Genomic DNA, 16,937 nt, shown 5'->3' with positions numbered 1-16,937 from the left:
GCGGAGCCTCATATCTCATGGTGTCTCAGAGCGGAGCCTCATATCTCATGGTGTCTCAGAGCAGAGCCTCATATCTCATGGTGTCTCAGAGCGGAGTCTCATATCTCCTGGTGTCTCAGAGCGGAGCCTCATATCTCCTGGTGTCTCAGAGCGGAGCCTCATATCTCATGGTGTCTCTGAGCGGAGCCTCATATCTGATGGTGTCTCGGAGCCTCATATCTCATGGTGTCTCAGAGCCTCATATCTCATGGTGTCTCAGAGCAGAGCCTCAAATCTCATGGTGTCTCTGAGCAGAGCCTCATATCTCATGGTGTCTCTGAGCAGAGCCTCATATCTCATGGTGTCTCAGAGCAGAGCCTCATATCTCATGGTGTCTCTTAGCAGAGCCTCATATCTCATGGTGTCTCAGAGCGGAGCCTCATATCTCATGGTGTCTCAGAGCAGAGCCTCATATCTCATGGTGTCTCTGAGCAGAGCCTCATATCTCATGGTGTCTCAGAGCGGAGCCTCATATCTCATGGTGTCTCAGAGCGGAGCCTCATATCTCATGGTGTCTCTGAGCAGAGCCTCATATCTCATGGTGTCTCAGAGCGGAGCCTCATATCTCATGGTGTCTCAGAGCGGAGCCTCATATCTCATGGTGTCTCTGAGCGGAGCCTCATATCTCATGGTGTCTCAGAGCGGAGCCTCATATCTCATGGTGTCTCAGAGCAGAGCCTCATATCTCATGGTGTCTCAGAGCCTCATATCTCATGGTGTCTCTGAGCGGAGCCTCATATCTCATGGTGTCTCAGAGCAGAGCCTCATATCTCATGGTGTCTCAGAGCCTCATATCTCATGGTCTCTGAGCGGAGCCTCATATCTCATGGTGTCTCTGAGCAGAGCCTCATATCTCATGGTCTCTGAGCAGAGCCTCATATCTCATGGTCTCTGAGCAGAGCCTCATATCTCATGGTGTCTCAGAGCAGAGCCTCATATCTCATGGTGTCTCTGAGCAGAGCCTCATATCTCATGGTGTCTCAGAGCAGAGCCTCATATCTCATGGTGTCTCTGAGCAGAGCCTCATATCTCATGGTGTCTCTGAGCAGAGCCTCATATCTCATGGTGTCTCAGAGCAGAGCCTCATATCTCATGGTGTCTCTTAGCAGAGCCTCATATCTCATGGTGTCTCAGAGCGGAGCCTCATATCTCATGGTGTCTCAGAGCAGAGCCTCATATCTCATGGTGTCTCTGAGCAGAGCCTCATATCTCATGGTGTCTCAGAGCGGAGCCTCATATCTCATGGTGTCTCAGAGCGGAGCCTCATATCTCATGGTGTCTCTGAGCAGAGCCTCATATCTCATGGTGTCTCTGAGCAGAGCCTCATATCTCATGGTGTCTCAGAGCGGAGCCTCATATCTCATGGTGTCTCAGAGCGGAGCCTCATATCTCATGGTGTCTCTGAGCGGAGCCTCATATCTCATGGTGTCTCAGAGCGGAGCCTCATATCTCATGGTGTCTCAGAGCAGAGCCTCATATCTCATGGTGTCTCAGAGCCTCATATCTCATGGTGTCTCTGAGCGGAGCCTCATATCTCATGGTGTCTCAGAGCAGAGCCTCATATCTCATGGTGTCTCAGAGCCTCATATCTCATGGTCTCTGAGCGGAGCCTCATATCTCATGGTGTCTCTGAGCAGAGCCTCATATCTCATGGTCTCTGAGCAGAGCCTCATATCTCATGGTCTCTGAGCAGAGCCTCATATCTCATGGTGTCTCAGAGCAGAGCCTCATATCTCATGGTGTCTCTGAGCAGAGCCTCATATCTCATGGTGTCTCAGAGCAGAGCCTCATATCTCATGGTGTCTCTGAGGAGAGTCTCATATCTCATGGTGTCTCTGAGCAGAGCCTCATATCTCATGGTGTCTCAGAGCAGAGCCTCATATCTCATGGTGTCGCAGAGTCTCATATCTCATGGTCTCTGAGCAGAGCCTCATATCTCATGGGGCTCTGAAATAATGGTAGAAATAATGGTTTTAAAAACTCTGTTTGATAGTGTTGCAATTCGTAACTTGAAGAACTTTGCCTGTTCAACGATTGGCGTGAGTCTAGATCTGTGCGAGAAATAATATACTACTTTATTAATGAATCCTCTGGGGAAACATACCGCAGTTTTGTGTTACAGAGATCCTGTAATTCTATGGGTTAGGTGTCTCTCTCCTCTTACCCTCCGACCCACTTGTCCTCTTCTTGCTCTGTCTCTCTGCCCTCTCTACAGCAGCAACAGCTCCAGGCTCAGCACCTGTCCCATGCGGCCCACGGCGGTCCTCCCCTTCTGGCCGCGGGCCTCCAGCCTCCTGGAATAATCCCAGGGTCTGGGCTGCTGGCCCTGGGAGCTCTGGGGAGTCAGGCTAACCTCCCCGTTAAAGATGAGAAGAACCACCATGACGTGGAGCACAGAGGTGATGAAAGGACTCTGCTAGTAGCCGTACTATTTCTGGATCAGGAAGTACTATTTCTGGATCAGGAAGTACTATTTCTGGATCAGGAAGTACTATTTCTGGATCAGGAAGTACTATTTCTGGATCAGGAAGTACTATTTGTGGTTCAGGAAGTACTATTTGTGGATCAGGAAGTACTATTTGTGGTTCAGGAAGTACTATTTGTGGTTCAGGAAGTACTATTTCTGGATCAGGAAGTACTATTTGTGGTTCAGGAAGTACTATTTGTGGTTCAGGAAGTACTATTTGTGGTTCAGGAAGTACTATTTTTGGTTCAGGTGGATGTGTAAATGATGTAATGATGTTTACATGCAGCAGTGTGAAGAAACTAACATCATAAAAATGTGGGGGGGGCGGAAAAAAAGTGGCCAAAATTGAGAATCTGTCGTGTTTGGGAAGTGGAATCTGCCATTTTGGACGGAATATCCGAACGGACGTTAATATTCAATTTTCTTGGGATAGTATTCATTTTTGTAAAAAAAAAAAAAAAAACGTTTTTTTTTTTTAAATTGATCTATGTGACATTACTACATAGCCTACAAGATAGACCATTACATTCTGCAGTTGAATTAAACAACAGTTTTAATGAGCCCCGACACATTATAAAAAACTCTGGTAGCCTACACACTTGTCGTAATCGGTCGATCAAAGCGGCCAGAGGCTCCATGTGTGTAGCAAGTAAAGTCAGACATTTCTAATCTATGCAAAATGGAGTATTATTTACAGAATGAAGTTACCTCAGTGAGGAGTATTATTTACAGAATGAAGTTGTCTCAGTGAGGAGTATTATTTACAGAATGAAGTTGTCTCGGTGAGGAGTATTATTTACAGAATGAAGTTGTCTCAGTGAGGAGTATTATTTACAGAATGAAGTTGTCTCAGTGAGGACTAGGTTACGATGATCAATCAACAGGTGTTTCATATGAATGGAGTTGTAGACAAGGACTGGAAGCAAAAATAGTTTGTCTATCTAGCGCGTTTCGGTTTCGGCTACTTGGTCTCTCCCACAGACTGTCACACACACCGGCCCCTGCCCCTCTCTCGCCCCTCCCGCACCCCTATAGGGCAACGCACCGGCCCCTGCCCCTCTCTCGCCCCTCCCGCACCCCTATAGGGCAACGCACCGGCCCCTGCCCCTCTCTCGCCCCTCCCGCACCCCTATAGGGCAACGCACCGGCCCCTGCCCCTCTCTCGCCCCTCCCACACCCCTATAGGGCAACGCACCGGCCCCTGCCCCTCTCTCGCCCCTCCCGCACCCCTATAGGGCAACGCACCGGCCCCTGCCCCTCTCTCGCCCCTCCCACACCCCTTTAGGGCAGCGCACCGGCCCCTGCCCCTCTCTCGCCCCTCCCACACCCCTATAGGGCAGCGCACCGGCCCCTGCCCCTCCCACACCCCTATAGGGCAACGCACCGGTCCCTGCCCCTCTCTCGCCCCTCCCGCACCCCTTTAGGGCAGCGCACCGGCCCCTGCCCCTCTCTCGCCCCTCCCGCACCCCTATAGGGCAGCGCACCGGCCCCTGCCCCCTCTCGCCCCTCCCGCACCCCTATAGGGCAGCGCACCGCCCCCTGCCCCTCTCTCGCCCCTCCCACACCCCTATAGGGCAGCGCACCGGCCCCTGCCCCTCTCTCGCCCCTCCCGCACCCCTATAGGGCAGCGCACCGGCCCCTGCCCCTCTCTCGCCCCTCCCACACCCCTATAGGGCAGCGCACCGGCCCCTGCCCCTCTCTCGCCCCTCTCTCGCCCCTCCCACACCCCTATAGGGCAACGCACCGGCCCCTGCCCCTCTCTCGCCCCTCCCACACCCCTATAGGGCAACGCACCGGCCCCTGCCCCTCTCTCGCCCCTCCCGCACCCCTATAGGGCAGCGCACCGGCCCCTGCCCCTCTCTCGCCCCTCCCGCACCCCTATAGGGCAACGCACCGGCCCCTGCCCCTCTCTCGCCCCTCCCACACCCCTATAGGGCAACGCACCGGCCCCTGCCCCTCTCTCGCCCCTCCCGCACCCCTATAGGGCAGCGCACCGGCCCCTGCCCCTCTCTCGCCCCTCCCACACCCCTATAGGGCAACGCACCGGCCCCTGCCCTTCTCTCGCCCCTCCCACACCCCTATAGGGCAACGCACCGGCCCCTGCCCCTCTCTCGCCCCTCCCACACCCCTATAGGGCAACGCACCAGCCCCTGCCCCTCCCACACCCCTATAGGGCAACACACCGGCCCCTGCCCCTATCTCACCCCTCCCACACCCCTATAGGGCAGTGCACCGGCCCCTGCCCCTCTCTCGCCCCTCCCACACCCCTATAGGGCAACACACCGGCCCCTGCCCCTATCTCACCCCTCCCACACCCCTATAGGGCAGCGCACCGGCCCCTGCCCCTCTCTCGCCCCTCCCACACCCCTATAGGGCAACACACCGGCCCCTGCCCCTCTCTCGCCCCTCCCACACCCCTATAGGGCAGCGCACCGGCACTCTCTCTGGTCATGCGAGCAAGTCTCCGTTGAAGTAAAACACTGTCATTCGACTAACCGGGTTATCCGAAGAAATGTCATGATATTATATAACGCCCATCCCTTTCCCCTTTAGGCCAGTTTGTTATAAGAGAGAGCACGGCCTTTATGAATTCTCCTACATTCTCTCTGGGTAATGAGCTGGTACATTCTCAGGCTGTGATTGGCTATTCTGATAAAGAGTCTTTGTTTTGATATGCCAAACTGATTTGTTTTTTCTTTTCGTGGCTGGTCATCATATCTCTCCTGCCGTGGCCAATAAGCAGAGAGCACGGTGAGTTTTGCCAAATTCGAAAATCTCTTTCTTTGTTTGTTTTTGTTGCTGCATGTGTACTATAAGATAATGTGTGTACGTGGTATTTACTATTTTCCTTGAATCTACACTGAACAGAAATATAACAACAAATTCTAAGATTTTACTGAGTTACAGTTAATTTAAGGAACTAATTTGATTTTAATTAATTAATTTTTCCCTAATCTATGGATTTCACATGACTGGGAATACAGATATGCATCTGTTGGTCACAGATCCCTTAAAATGAGGTAGGGGTGTGGATCAGAGAACCAGTCAGTATCTGGTGTGACCACCATTTGCCTCATGCAGCGCGACACGTCTCCTTCACATAGAGTTGATCAGGCTGTTGATTGGTGGCCTGTGGAATGTTGTCCCACTCCTCTTCAGTGGCTGTGTGAAGTTGCTGGATATTGGCGGGAACTGGAACATGCTAACGTCCAGTATAGTGATGCAGGTGTTGTACGCAGGAAACTGTGCCGATCTGAAACTTTAACCCGGAATGTTATTCAATTGTGTCCAACTCGAGCTGTTTACTCTACGTAGCTATGCGGGCCGTGCAGCCATGAGGCCGTGCAGCCATGCGGCCGTGCAGCCATGCGGCCGTGCAGCCATGAGGCCGTGCAGCCATGAGGCCGTGCAGCCATGCAGCCATGAGGCCGTGCAGCCATGCAGCCATGAGGCCGTGCAGCCATGCAGCCATGAGGCCATGCAGCCATGAGGCCGTGCAGCCATGCAGCCATGAGGCCGTGTAGCCGTGCAGGCCGGGGGAAGTCCCTATAGTATTATTGTTTTGTGAATTATTAATGATTTGTTATAGATTGTCATTCTGGTTCTATTACATTCTGTTCCGATCTCAGATGCCTCAGATGGATTAAAAGCCTAGTGTAGGAGCCAAACACCACCAATCCCAGATGCCTCAGATGGATTAAAAGCCTCGTGTAGGGTCCAAACACCACCAATCGCAGATGCCTCAGATGGATTAAAAGCCTAGTGTAGGGTCCAAACACCACCAATCCCAGATGCCTCAGATGGATTAAAAGCCTAGTGTAGGGTCCAAACACCACCAATCCCAGATGCCTCAGATGGATTAAAAGCCTAGTGTAGGGACCAAACACCACCAATCCCAGATGCCTCAGATGGATTAAAAGCCTCGTGGAGGGACCAAACACCACCGATCCCAGATGCTTCAGATGGATTAAAAGCCTCGTGTAGGGACCAAACACCACCAATCCCAGATGCCTCAGATGGATTAAAAGCCTCGTGTAGGGACCAAACACCACCAATCCCAGATGCCTCAGATGGATTAAAAGCCTCGTGTAGGGACCAAACACCACCATTCCCAGATGCCTCAGATGGATTAAAAGCCTCGTGTAGGGACCAAACACCACCAATCCCAGATGCCTCAGATGGATTAAAAGCCTCGTGTAGGGACCAAACACCACCAATCCCAGATGCCTCAGATGGATTAAAAGCCTCGTGTAGGGACCAAACACCACCGATCCCAGATGCCTCAGATGGAATCAAAGCCTCGTGTAGGGACCAAACACCACCAATCCCAGATGGCTCAGATGGATTAAAAGCCTCGTGTAGGGACCAAACACCACCAATCCCAGATGCTTCAGATGGATTAAAAGCCTCGTGTAGGGACCAAACACCACCAATCCCAGATGCTTCAGATGGATTAAAAGCCTCGTGTAGGGACCAAACACCACCAATCCCAGATGCCTCAGATGGATTAAAAGCCGTAGGGACCAAACACCACCAATCCCAGATGCATCAGATGGATTAAAAGCCTAGTGTAGGGACCAAACACCACCAATCCCAGATGCCTCAGATGGATTAAAAGCCTCGTGTAGGGACCAAACACCACCAATCCCAGATGCCTCAGATGGATTAAAAGCCTCGTGTAGGGACCAAACACCACCAATCCCAGATGCCTCAGATGGATTAAAAGCCGTAGGGACCAAACACCACCAATCCCAGATGCATCAGATGGATTAAAAGCCTAGTGTAGGGACCAAACACCACCAATCCCAGATGCCTCAGATGGATTAAAAGCCTCGTGTAGGGTCCAAACACCACCAATCCCAGATGCCTCAGATGGATTAAAAGCCTTGTGTAGGGACCAAACACCACCAATCCCAGATGCATCAGATGGATTAAAAGCCTAGTGTAGGGGCCAAACACCACCAATCCCAGATGCCGCAGATGGATTAAAAGCCTCGTGTAGGGACCAAACACCACCAATCCCAGATGCTTCAGATGGATTAAAAGCCTCGTGTAGGGACCAAACACCACCAATCCCAGATGCCTCAGATGGATTAAAAGCCGTAGGGACCAAACACCACCAATCCCAGATGCATCAGATGGATTAAAAGCCTAGTGTAGGGACCAAACACCACCAATCCCAGATGCCTCAGATGGATTAAAAGCCTCGTGTAGGGACCAAACACCACCAATCCCAGATGCCTCAGATGGATTAAAAGCCTCGTGTAGGGACCAAACACCACCAATCCCAGATGCCTCAGATGGATTAAAAGCCGTAGGGACCAAACACCACCAATCCCAGATGCATCAGATGGATTAAAAGCCTAGTGTAGGGACCAAACACCACCAATCCCAGATGCCTCAGATGGATTAAAAGCCTCGTGTAGGGTCCAAACACCACCAATCCCAGATGCCTCAGATGGATTAAAAGCCTTGTGTAGGGACCAAACACCACCAATCCCAGATGCATCAGATGGATTAAAAGCCTAGTGTAGGGGCCAAACACCACCAATCCCAGATGCCGCAGATGGATTAAAAGCCTCGTGTAGGGACCAAACACCACCAATCCCAGATGCCTCAGATGGATTAAAAGCCTCGTGTAGGGACCAAACACCACCAATCCCAGATGCCTCAGATGGATTAAAAGCCTCGTGGAGGGACCAAACACCACCGATCCCAGATGCTTCAGATGGATTAAAAGCCTCGTGTAGGGACCAAACACCACCAATCCCAGATGCCTCAGATGGATTAAAAGCCTCGTGTAGGGACCAAACACCACCAATCCCAGATGCCTCAGATGGATTAAAAGCCTCGTGTAGGGACCAAACACCACCGATCCCAGATGCCTCAGATGGAATCAAAGCCTCGTGTAGGGACCAAACACCACCAATCCCAGATGGCTCAGATGGATTAAAAGCCTCGTGTAGGGACCAAACACCACCAATCCCAGATGCTTCAGATGGATTAAAAGCCTCGTGTAGGGACCAAACACCACCAATCCCAGATGCCTCAGATGGATTAAAAGCCTTGTGTAGGGACCAAACACCACCAATCCCAGATGCATCAGATGGATTAAAAGCCTAGTGTAGGGGCCAAACACCACCAATCCCAGATGCCGCAGATGGATTAAAAGCCTCGTGTAGGGACCAAACACCACCAATCCCAGATGCTTCAGATGGATTAAAAGCCTCGTGTAGGTACCAAACACCACCAATCCCAGATGCCTCAGATGGATTAAAAGCCGTAGGGACCAAACACCACCAATCCCAGATGCCTCAGATGGATTAAAAGCCTCGTGTAGGGACCAAACACCACCAATCCCAGATGCCTCAGATGGATTAAAAGCCTCGTGTAGGGACCAAACACCACCAATCCCAGATGCCTCAGATGGATTAAAAGCCGTAGGGACCAAACACCACCAATCCCAGATGCATCAGATGGATTAAAAGCCTAGTGTAGGGACCAAACACCACCAATCCCAGATGCCTCAGATGGATTAAAAGCCTCGTGTAGGGTCCAAACACCACCAATCCCAGATGCCTCAGATGGATTAAAAGCCTTGTGTAGGGACCAAACACCACCAATCCCAGATGCATCAGATGGATTAAAAGCCTAGTGTAGGGGCCAAACACCACCAATCCCAGATGCCGCAGATGGATTAAAAGCCTCGTGTAGGGACCAAACACCACCAATCCCAGATGCCTCAGATGGATTAAAAGCCTCGTGTAGGGACCAAACACCACCAATCCCAGATGCCTCAGATGGATTAAAAGCCTAGTGTAGGGACCAAACACCACCAATCCCAGATGCCTCAGATGGATTAAAAGCCTCGTGTAGGGACCAAACACCACCAATCCCAGATGCCTCAGATGGATTAAAAGCCTCGTGTAGGGACCAAACACCACCAATCCCAGATGCCTCAGATGGATTAAAAGCCTCGTGCAGGGACCAAACACCACCAATCCCAGATGCCTCAGATGGATTAAAAGCCTCGTGTAGGGACCAAACACCACCAATCCCAGATGCCTCAGATGGATTAAAAGCCTAGTGTAGGGACCAAACACCACCAATCCCAGATGCCTCAGATGGATTAAAAGCCTCGTGTAGGGACCAAACACCACCAATCCCAGATGCCTCAGATGGATTAAAAGCCTAGTGTAGGGACCAAACACCACCAATCCCAGATGCCTCAGATGGATTAAAAGCCGTAGGGACCAAACACCACCAATCCCAGATGCCTCAGATGGATTAAAAGCCTAGTGTAGGGACCAAACACCACCAATCCCAGATGCCTCAGATGGATTAAAAGCCTAGTGTAGGGACCAAACACCACCAATCCCAGATGCCTCAGATGGATTAAAAGCCTAGTGTAGGGACCAAACACCACCATAACATCAGCTTGTCCTAAACAACAGAATGGGGGCAGCTTGTTTTCAGAAGCTCTCGTCCCTCCTCTCGTCCCTCCTCTCGTCCCTCGTCTCGTCCCTCCTCTCGTCCCTCCTCTCGTCCCTCCTCGTCCCTCCTCTCGTCCCTAGATAATAATTTAGGGGGACCAGATAAATCCTGTAATATATAGTCCAAGTCTTTTCTTTAATTGTAATGAATGTACAGTCCGCTCTGCTGTAGGAAAGGGAGAGGAAGAGAGAGAGTGTGTGAAAGGGGAAAGGGGGATACCTACTCAGTTGTACAACTGAATGTATTCAACTGAAATGTGTCTTAACCCAACTGAATCAGAGAGGTGCGGGGGGGGGGGGTTGCTGCCTTAATCAACATCCACGTCTTCGGCACCCAGAGAACAGTGGGTTAACTGCCTTGCTCAGGGGAACACTGCCTTGTTCAGGGGAACAGTGGGTTAACTGCCTTGTTCTGGGGAACAGTGGGTTAACTGCCCTTGCTCAGGGGAACAGTGGGTTAACTGCCTTGTTCAGGGGAACAGTGGATTAACTGCCTTGTTCAGGGGAACAGTGGGTTAACTGCCTTGTTCAGGGGAACAGTGGGTTAACTGCCTTGTTCAGGGGAACAGTGGGTTAACTGCCTTGTTCTGGGGAACAGTGGGTTAACTGCCTTGTTCAGGGGAACAGTGGGTTAACTGCCTTGTTCAGGGGAACAGTGGGTTAACTGCCCTTGCTCAGGGGAACAGTGGGTTAACTGCCTTGTTCAGGGGAACAGTGGGTTAACTGCCTTGTTCAGGGGAACAGTGGGTTAACAGCCTTGTTCAGGGGAACAGTGGGTTAACTGCCTTGCTCAGGGGAACAGTGGGTTAACTGCCTTGTTCTGGGGAACAGTGGGTTAACTGCCTTGTTCTAGGGAACAGTGGGTTAACTGCCTTGTTCAGGGGAACAGTGGGTTAACTGCCTTGTTCAGGGGAACAGTGGGTTAACTGCCTTGTTCAGGGGAACAGTGGGTTAACTGCCTTGTTCAGGGGAACAGTGGGTTAACTGCCTTGTTCAGGGGAACAGTGGGTTAACTGCCTTGTTCAGGGGAACGGTGGGTTAACTGCCTTGTTCAGGGGAACGGTGGGTTAACTGCCTTGTTCAGGGGAACAGTGGGTTAACTGCCTTGTTCAGGGGAACGGTGGGTTAACTGCCTTGTTCAGGGGAACGGTGGGTTAACTGCCTTGTTCAGGGGAACGGTGGGTTAACTGCCTTGTTCTGGGGAACAGTGGGTTAACTGCCTTGTTCAGGGGGACAGTGGGGTTAACTGCCTTGTTCAGGGGAACGGTGGGTTAACTGCCTTGTTCAGGGGAACGGTGGGTTAACTGCCTTGTTCAGGGGAACAGTGGGTTAACTGCCTTGTTCAGGGGAACAGTGGGTTAACTGCCTTGTTCAGGGGAACAGTGGGTTAACAGCCTTGTTCAGGGGAACAGTGGGTTAACTGCCTTGCTCAGGGGAACAGTGGGTTAACTGCCTTGTTCTGGGGAACAGTGGGTTAACTGCCTTGTTCTGGGGAACAGTGGGTTAACTGCCTTGTTCTGGGGAACAGTGGGTTAACTGCCTTGTTCAGGGGAACAGTGGGTTAACTGCCTTGTTCAGGGGAACAGTGGGTTAACAGCCTTGTTCAGGGGAACAGTGGGTTAACTGCCTTGTTCAGGGGAACGGTGGGTTAACTGCCTTGTTCAGGGGAACGGTGGGTTAACTGCCTTGTTCAGGGGAACGGTGGGTTAACTGCCTTGTTCAGGGGAACGGTGGGTTAACTGCCTTGTTCAGGGGAACGGTGGGTTAACTGCCTTGTTCAGGGGAACAGTGGGTTAACTGCCTTGTTCAGGGGAACAGTGGGTTAACTGCCTTGTTCAGGGGAACGGTGGGTTAACTGCCTTGTTCAGGGGAACGGTGGGTTAACTGCCTTGCTCGGGTGCAGAACTACAGATTCTTACCATGACAGTTTTTTGGGGTTTTCTATCCAGCAACATTTGGGTTACTGGCCCATCGCTTTAACTCCTAGGCTACATGTGGTGTTAATCCCTGTGGCAGCAGCGTGAAACTACCAGTGTGATACTCAGTAACCCTTTCTGGGTTAAACCCAGGGATTACAGTACAAACCTCATCTCTCCTTAATCATTTTATAGAAAGCAGATGAACGTGTCAAAGTGTGAACAGCAAATGTGGATTAACATATTTTAAAGACAGAATTATCACTTGGATGTTAAATGTTCTTCCAGAATAACGTCTCCCCGACCGACAGCTTGAGGGCAGCCAGTGAGAAACACAGCTCCTCCGACTACAGTCTGGACTCTAAGAAACGCAAAGTGGACGAGAAGGACAGTATGAGCAGATACGTAAGTCCTCTCAGTCCCATATATCGACCCATAACCCCTAGCTCCTAGCCCCCTAGGCACTAGATCTGAGAGGGCTGAATAGGTGTATGCAATATGGCAACAATTCCAGCTGGCCTATCAGAGGGCAAGATGGAGCTATGACCACATTGTTTACACCAATCCAATCGTCAGATCTACAGTAGTGTTCAGGGGCTGGGGTTGATTGGCGATTCAGGACTATTGACAGACACAGAACAAATACTGTAGATGTGCTGTTTTATAGAAAGGTAATTTCATGTCATTTTGACTGTTTCTCCAATGTTCCTCCTTAGGACAGTGATGGAGATAAGAGTGATGACCTGGTCGTAGATGTGTCCAATGAGGTGAGCAACATACAGGTGTATAAATACAGGTGTGATACTCAGTAGTCTACACTAATAACAACATACAGGTGTATTAATACAGGTGTGATACTCAGTAGTCTATACTAATAACATACAGGTGTATTAATACAGGTGTAATACTCAGTAGTCTATACTAATAACAACATACAGGTGTATTAATACAGGTGTAATACTCAGTAGTCTATACTAATAACAACATACAGGTGTGATACTCAGTAGTCTATACTAATAACAACATACAGGTGTGATACTCAGTAGTCTATACTAATAACAACATACAGGTGTATTAATACAGGTGTGATACTCAGTAGTCTACACTAATAACAACATACAGGTGTGTTAATACAGGTGTGATACTCAGTAGTCTATACTAATAACAACATACAGGTGTATTAATACAGGTGTGATACTCAGTAGTCTATACTAATAACAACATACAGGTGTATTAATACAGGTGTGATACTCAGTAGTCTATAATAACAACATACAGGTGTATTACTACAGGTGTGATACTCAGTAGTCTACACTAATAACAACATACAGGTGTATTAATACAGGTGTGAAACTCAGTAGTCTATACTAATAACAACATACAGGTGTATAAATACAGGTGTGATACTCAGTAGTCTATACTAATAACAACATACAGGTGTATTAATACAGGTGTGATACTCAGTAGTCTATACTAATAACAACATACAGGTGTATTAATACAGGTGTGATACTCAGTAGTCTATACTAATAACAACATACAGGTGTATTAATACAGGTGTGATACTCAGTAGTCTATACTAATAACAACATACAGGTGTATTAATACAGGTGTGATACTCAGTAGTCTATACTAATAACAACATACAGGTGTATTAATACAGGTGTGATACTCAGTAGTCTATACTAATAACAACATACAGGTGTATTAATACAGGTGTGATACTCAGTAGTCTATACTAATAACAACATACAGGTGTATTAATACAGGTGTGATACTCAGTAGTCTATACTAATAACAACATACAGGTGTATTAATACAGGTGTGATACTCAGTAGTCTATACTAATAACAACATACAGGTGTATTAATACAGGTGTGATACTCAGTAGTCTATACTAATAACAACATACAGGTGTGATACTCAGTAGTCTATACTAATAACAACATACAGGTGTATTAATACAGGTGTGATACTCAGTAGTCTATACTAATAACAACATACAGGTGTATTAATACAGGTGTGATACTCAGTAGTCTATACTAATAACAACATACAGGTGTATTACTAAAGGTGTGATACTCAGTAGTCTATACTAATAACAACATACAGGTGTATTACTACAGGTGTGATACTCAGTAGTCTATACTAATAACAACATACAGGTGTATTAATACAGGTGTGGTACTCAGTAGTCTATACTAATAACAACATACAGGTGTATTAATACAGGTGTGATACTCAGTAGTCTATACTAATAACAACATACAGGTGTATTAATACAGGTGTGATACTCAGTAGTCTATACTAATAACAACATACAGGTGTATTAATACAGGTGTGATACTCAGTAGTCTATACTAATAACAACATACAGGTGTATTAATACAGGTGTGATACTCAGTAGTCTATACTAATAACAACATACAGGTGTATTAATACAGGTGTGATACTCAGTAGTCTATACTAATAACAACATACAGGTGTATTAATACAGGTGTGATACTCAGTAGTCTATACTAATAACAACATACAGGTGTATTAATACAGGTGTGATACTCAGTAGTCTATACTAATAACAACATACAGGTGTATTAATACAGGTGTGATACTCAGTAGTCTATACTAATAACAACATACAGGTGTATTAATACAGGTGTGATACTCAGTAGTCTATACTAATAACAACATACAGGTGTATTAATACAGGTGTGATACTCAGTAGTCTATACTAATAACAACATACAGGTGTATTAATACAGGTGTGATACTCAGTAGTCTATACTAATAACAACATACAGGTGTATTAATACAGGTGTGATACTCAGTAGTCTATACTAATAACAACATACAGGTGTATTAATACAGGTGTGATACTCAGTAGTCTATACTAATAACAACATACAGGTGTATTAATACAGGTGTGATACTCAGTAGTCTATACTAATAACAACATACAGGTGTATTAATACAGGTGTGATACTCAGTAGTCTATACTAATAACAACATACAGGTGTATTAATACAGGTGTGATACTCAGTAGTCTATACTAATAACAACATACAGGTGTATTAATACAGGTGTGATACTCAGTAGTCTATACTAATAACAACATACAGGTGTATTAATACAGGTGTGATACTCAGTAGTCTATACTAATAACAACATACAGGTGTATTAATACAGGTGTGATACTCAGTAGTCTATACTAATAACAACATACAGGTGTATTAATACAGGTGTGATACTCAGTAGTCTATACTAATAACAACATACAGGTGTATTAATACAGGTGTGATACTCAGTAGTCTATACTAATAACAACATACAGGTGTATTAATACAGGTGTGATACTCAGTAGTCTATACTAATAACAACATACAGGTGTATTAATACAGGTGTGATACTCAGTAGTCTATACTAATAACAACATACAGGTGTATTAATACAGGTGTGATACTCAGTAGTCTATACTAATAACAACATACAGGTGTATTAATACAGGTGTGATACTCAGTAGTCTATACTAATAACAACATACAGGTGTATTAATACAGGTGTGATACTCAGTAGTCTATACTAATAACAACATACAGGTGTATTAATACAGGTGTGATACTCAGTAGTCTATACTAATAACAACATACAGGTGTATTAATACAGGTGTGATACTCAGTAGTCTATACTAATAACAACATACAGGTGTATTAATACAGGTGTGATACTCAGTAGTCTATACTAATAACAACATACAGGTGTATTAATACAGGTGTGATACTCAGTAGTCTATACTAATAACAACATACAGGTGTATTAATACAGGTGTGATACTCAGTAGTCTATACTAATAACAACATACAGGTGTATTAATACAGGTGTGATACTCAGTAGTCTATACTAATAACAACATACAGGTGTATTAATACAGGTGTGATACTCAGTAGTCTATACTAATAACAACATACAGGTGTATTAATACAGGTGTGATACTCAGTAGTCTATACTAATAACAACATACAGGTGTATTAATACAGGTGTGATACTCAGTAGTCTATACTAATAACAACATACAGGTGTATTAATACAGGTGTGATACTCAGTAGTCTATACTAATAACAACATACAGGTGTATTAATACAGGTGTGATACTCAGTAGTCTATACTAATAACAACATACAGGTGTATTAATACAGGTGTGATACTCAGTAGTCTATACTAATAACAACATACAGGTGTATTAATACAGGTGTGATACTCAGTAGTCTATACTAATAACAACATACAGGTGTATTAATACAGGTGTGATACTCAGTAGTCTATACTAATAACAACATACAGGTGTATTAATACAGGTGTGATACTCAGTAGTCTATACTAATAACAACATACAGGTGTATTAATACAGGTGTGATACTCAGTAGTCTATACTAATAACAACATACAGGTGTATTAATACAGGTGTGATACTCAGTAGTCTATACTAATAACAACATACAGGTGTATTAATACAGGTGTGATACTCAGTAGTCTATACTAATAACAACATACAGGTGTATTAATACAGGTGTGATACTCAGTAGTCTATACTAATAACAACATACAGGTGTATTAATACAGGTGTGATACTCAGTAGTCTATACTAATAACAACATACAGGTGTATTAATACAGGTGTGATACTCAGTAGTCTATACTAATAACAACATACAGGTGTATTAATACAGGTGTGATACTCAGTAGTCTATACTAATAACAACATACAGGTGTATTAATACAGGTGTGATACTCAGTAGTCTATACTAATAACAACATACAGGTGTATTAATACAGGTGTGATACTCAGTAGTCTATACTAATAACAACATACAGGTGTATTAATACAGGTGTGATACTCAGTAGTCTATACTAATAACAACATACAGGTGTATTAATACAGGTGTGATACTCAGTAGTCTATACTAATAACAACATACAGGTGTATTAATACAGGTGTGATACTCAGTAGTCTATACTAATAACAACA

General features: G+C 46.4%; 1 protein-coding gene across 1 annotated transcript in view; it reads left to right on the top strand.

Moving 5' to 3' along the window:
• The window catches only part of LOC129842126 (transducin-like enhancer protein 3-B), a 173,158-nt gene that overhangs the window by 96,619 nt on the left and 59,602 nt on the right, over positions 1-16,937 (top strand). Inside the window, exons 8-11 of the mRNA XM_055910526.1 lie at positions 2,255-2,438; positions 5,250-5,257; positions 12,204-12,320; positions 12,632-12,682. Of these exons, the coding sequence (XP_055766501.1) occupies positions 2,255-2,438; positions 5,250-5,257; positions 12,204-12,320; positions 12,632-12,682 (360 nt within the window). The remainder of the gene's footprint in view (positions 1-2,254; positions 2,439-5,249; positions 5,258-12,203; positions 12,321-12,631; positions 12,683-16,937) is intronic.

Source organism: Salvelinus fontinalis, unplaced genomic scaffold (genome assembly GCF_029448725.1).
Source record: "Salvelinus fontinalis isolate EN_2023a unplaced genomic scaffold, ASM2944872v1 scaffold_0015, whole genome shotgun sequence".
Lineage (NCBI taxonomy): Eukaryota > Metazoa > Chordata > Actinopteri > Salmoniformes > Salmonidae > Salvelinus > Salvelinus fontinalis.
The sequence above is the reverse complement of the archived record's forward strand: the minus strand, read 5'-3'. Positions and strand labels throughout refer to the sequence as shown.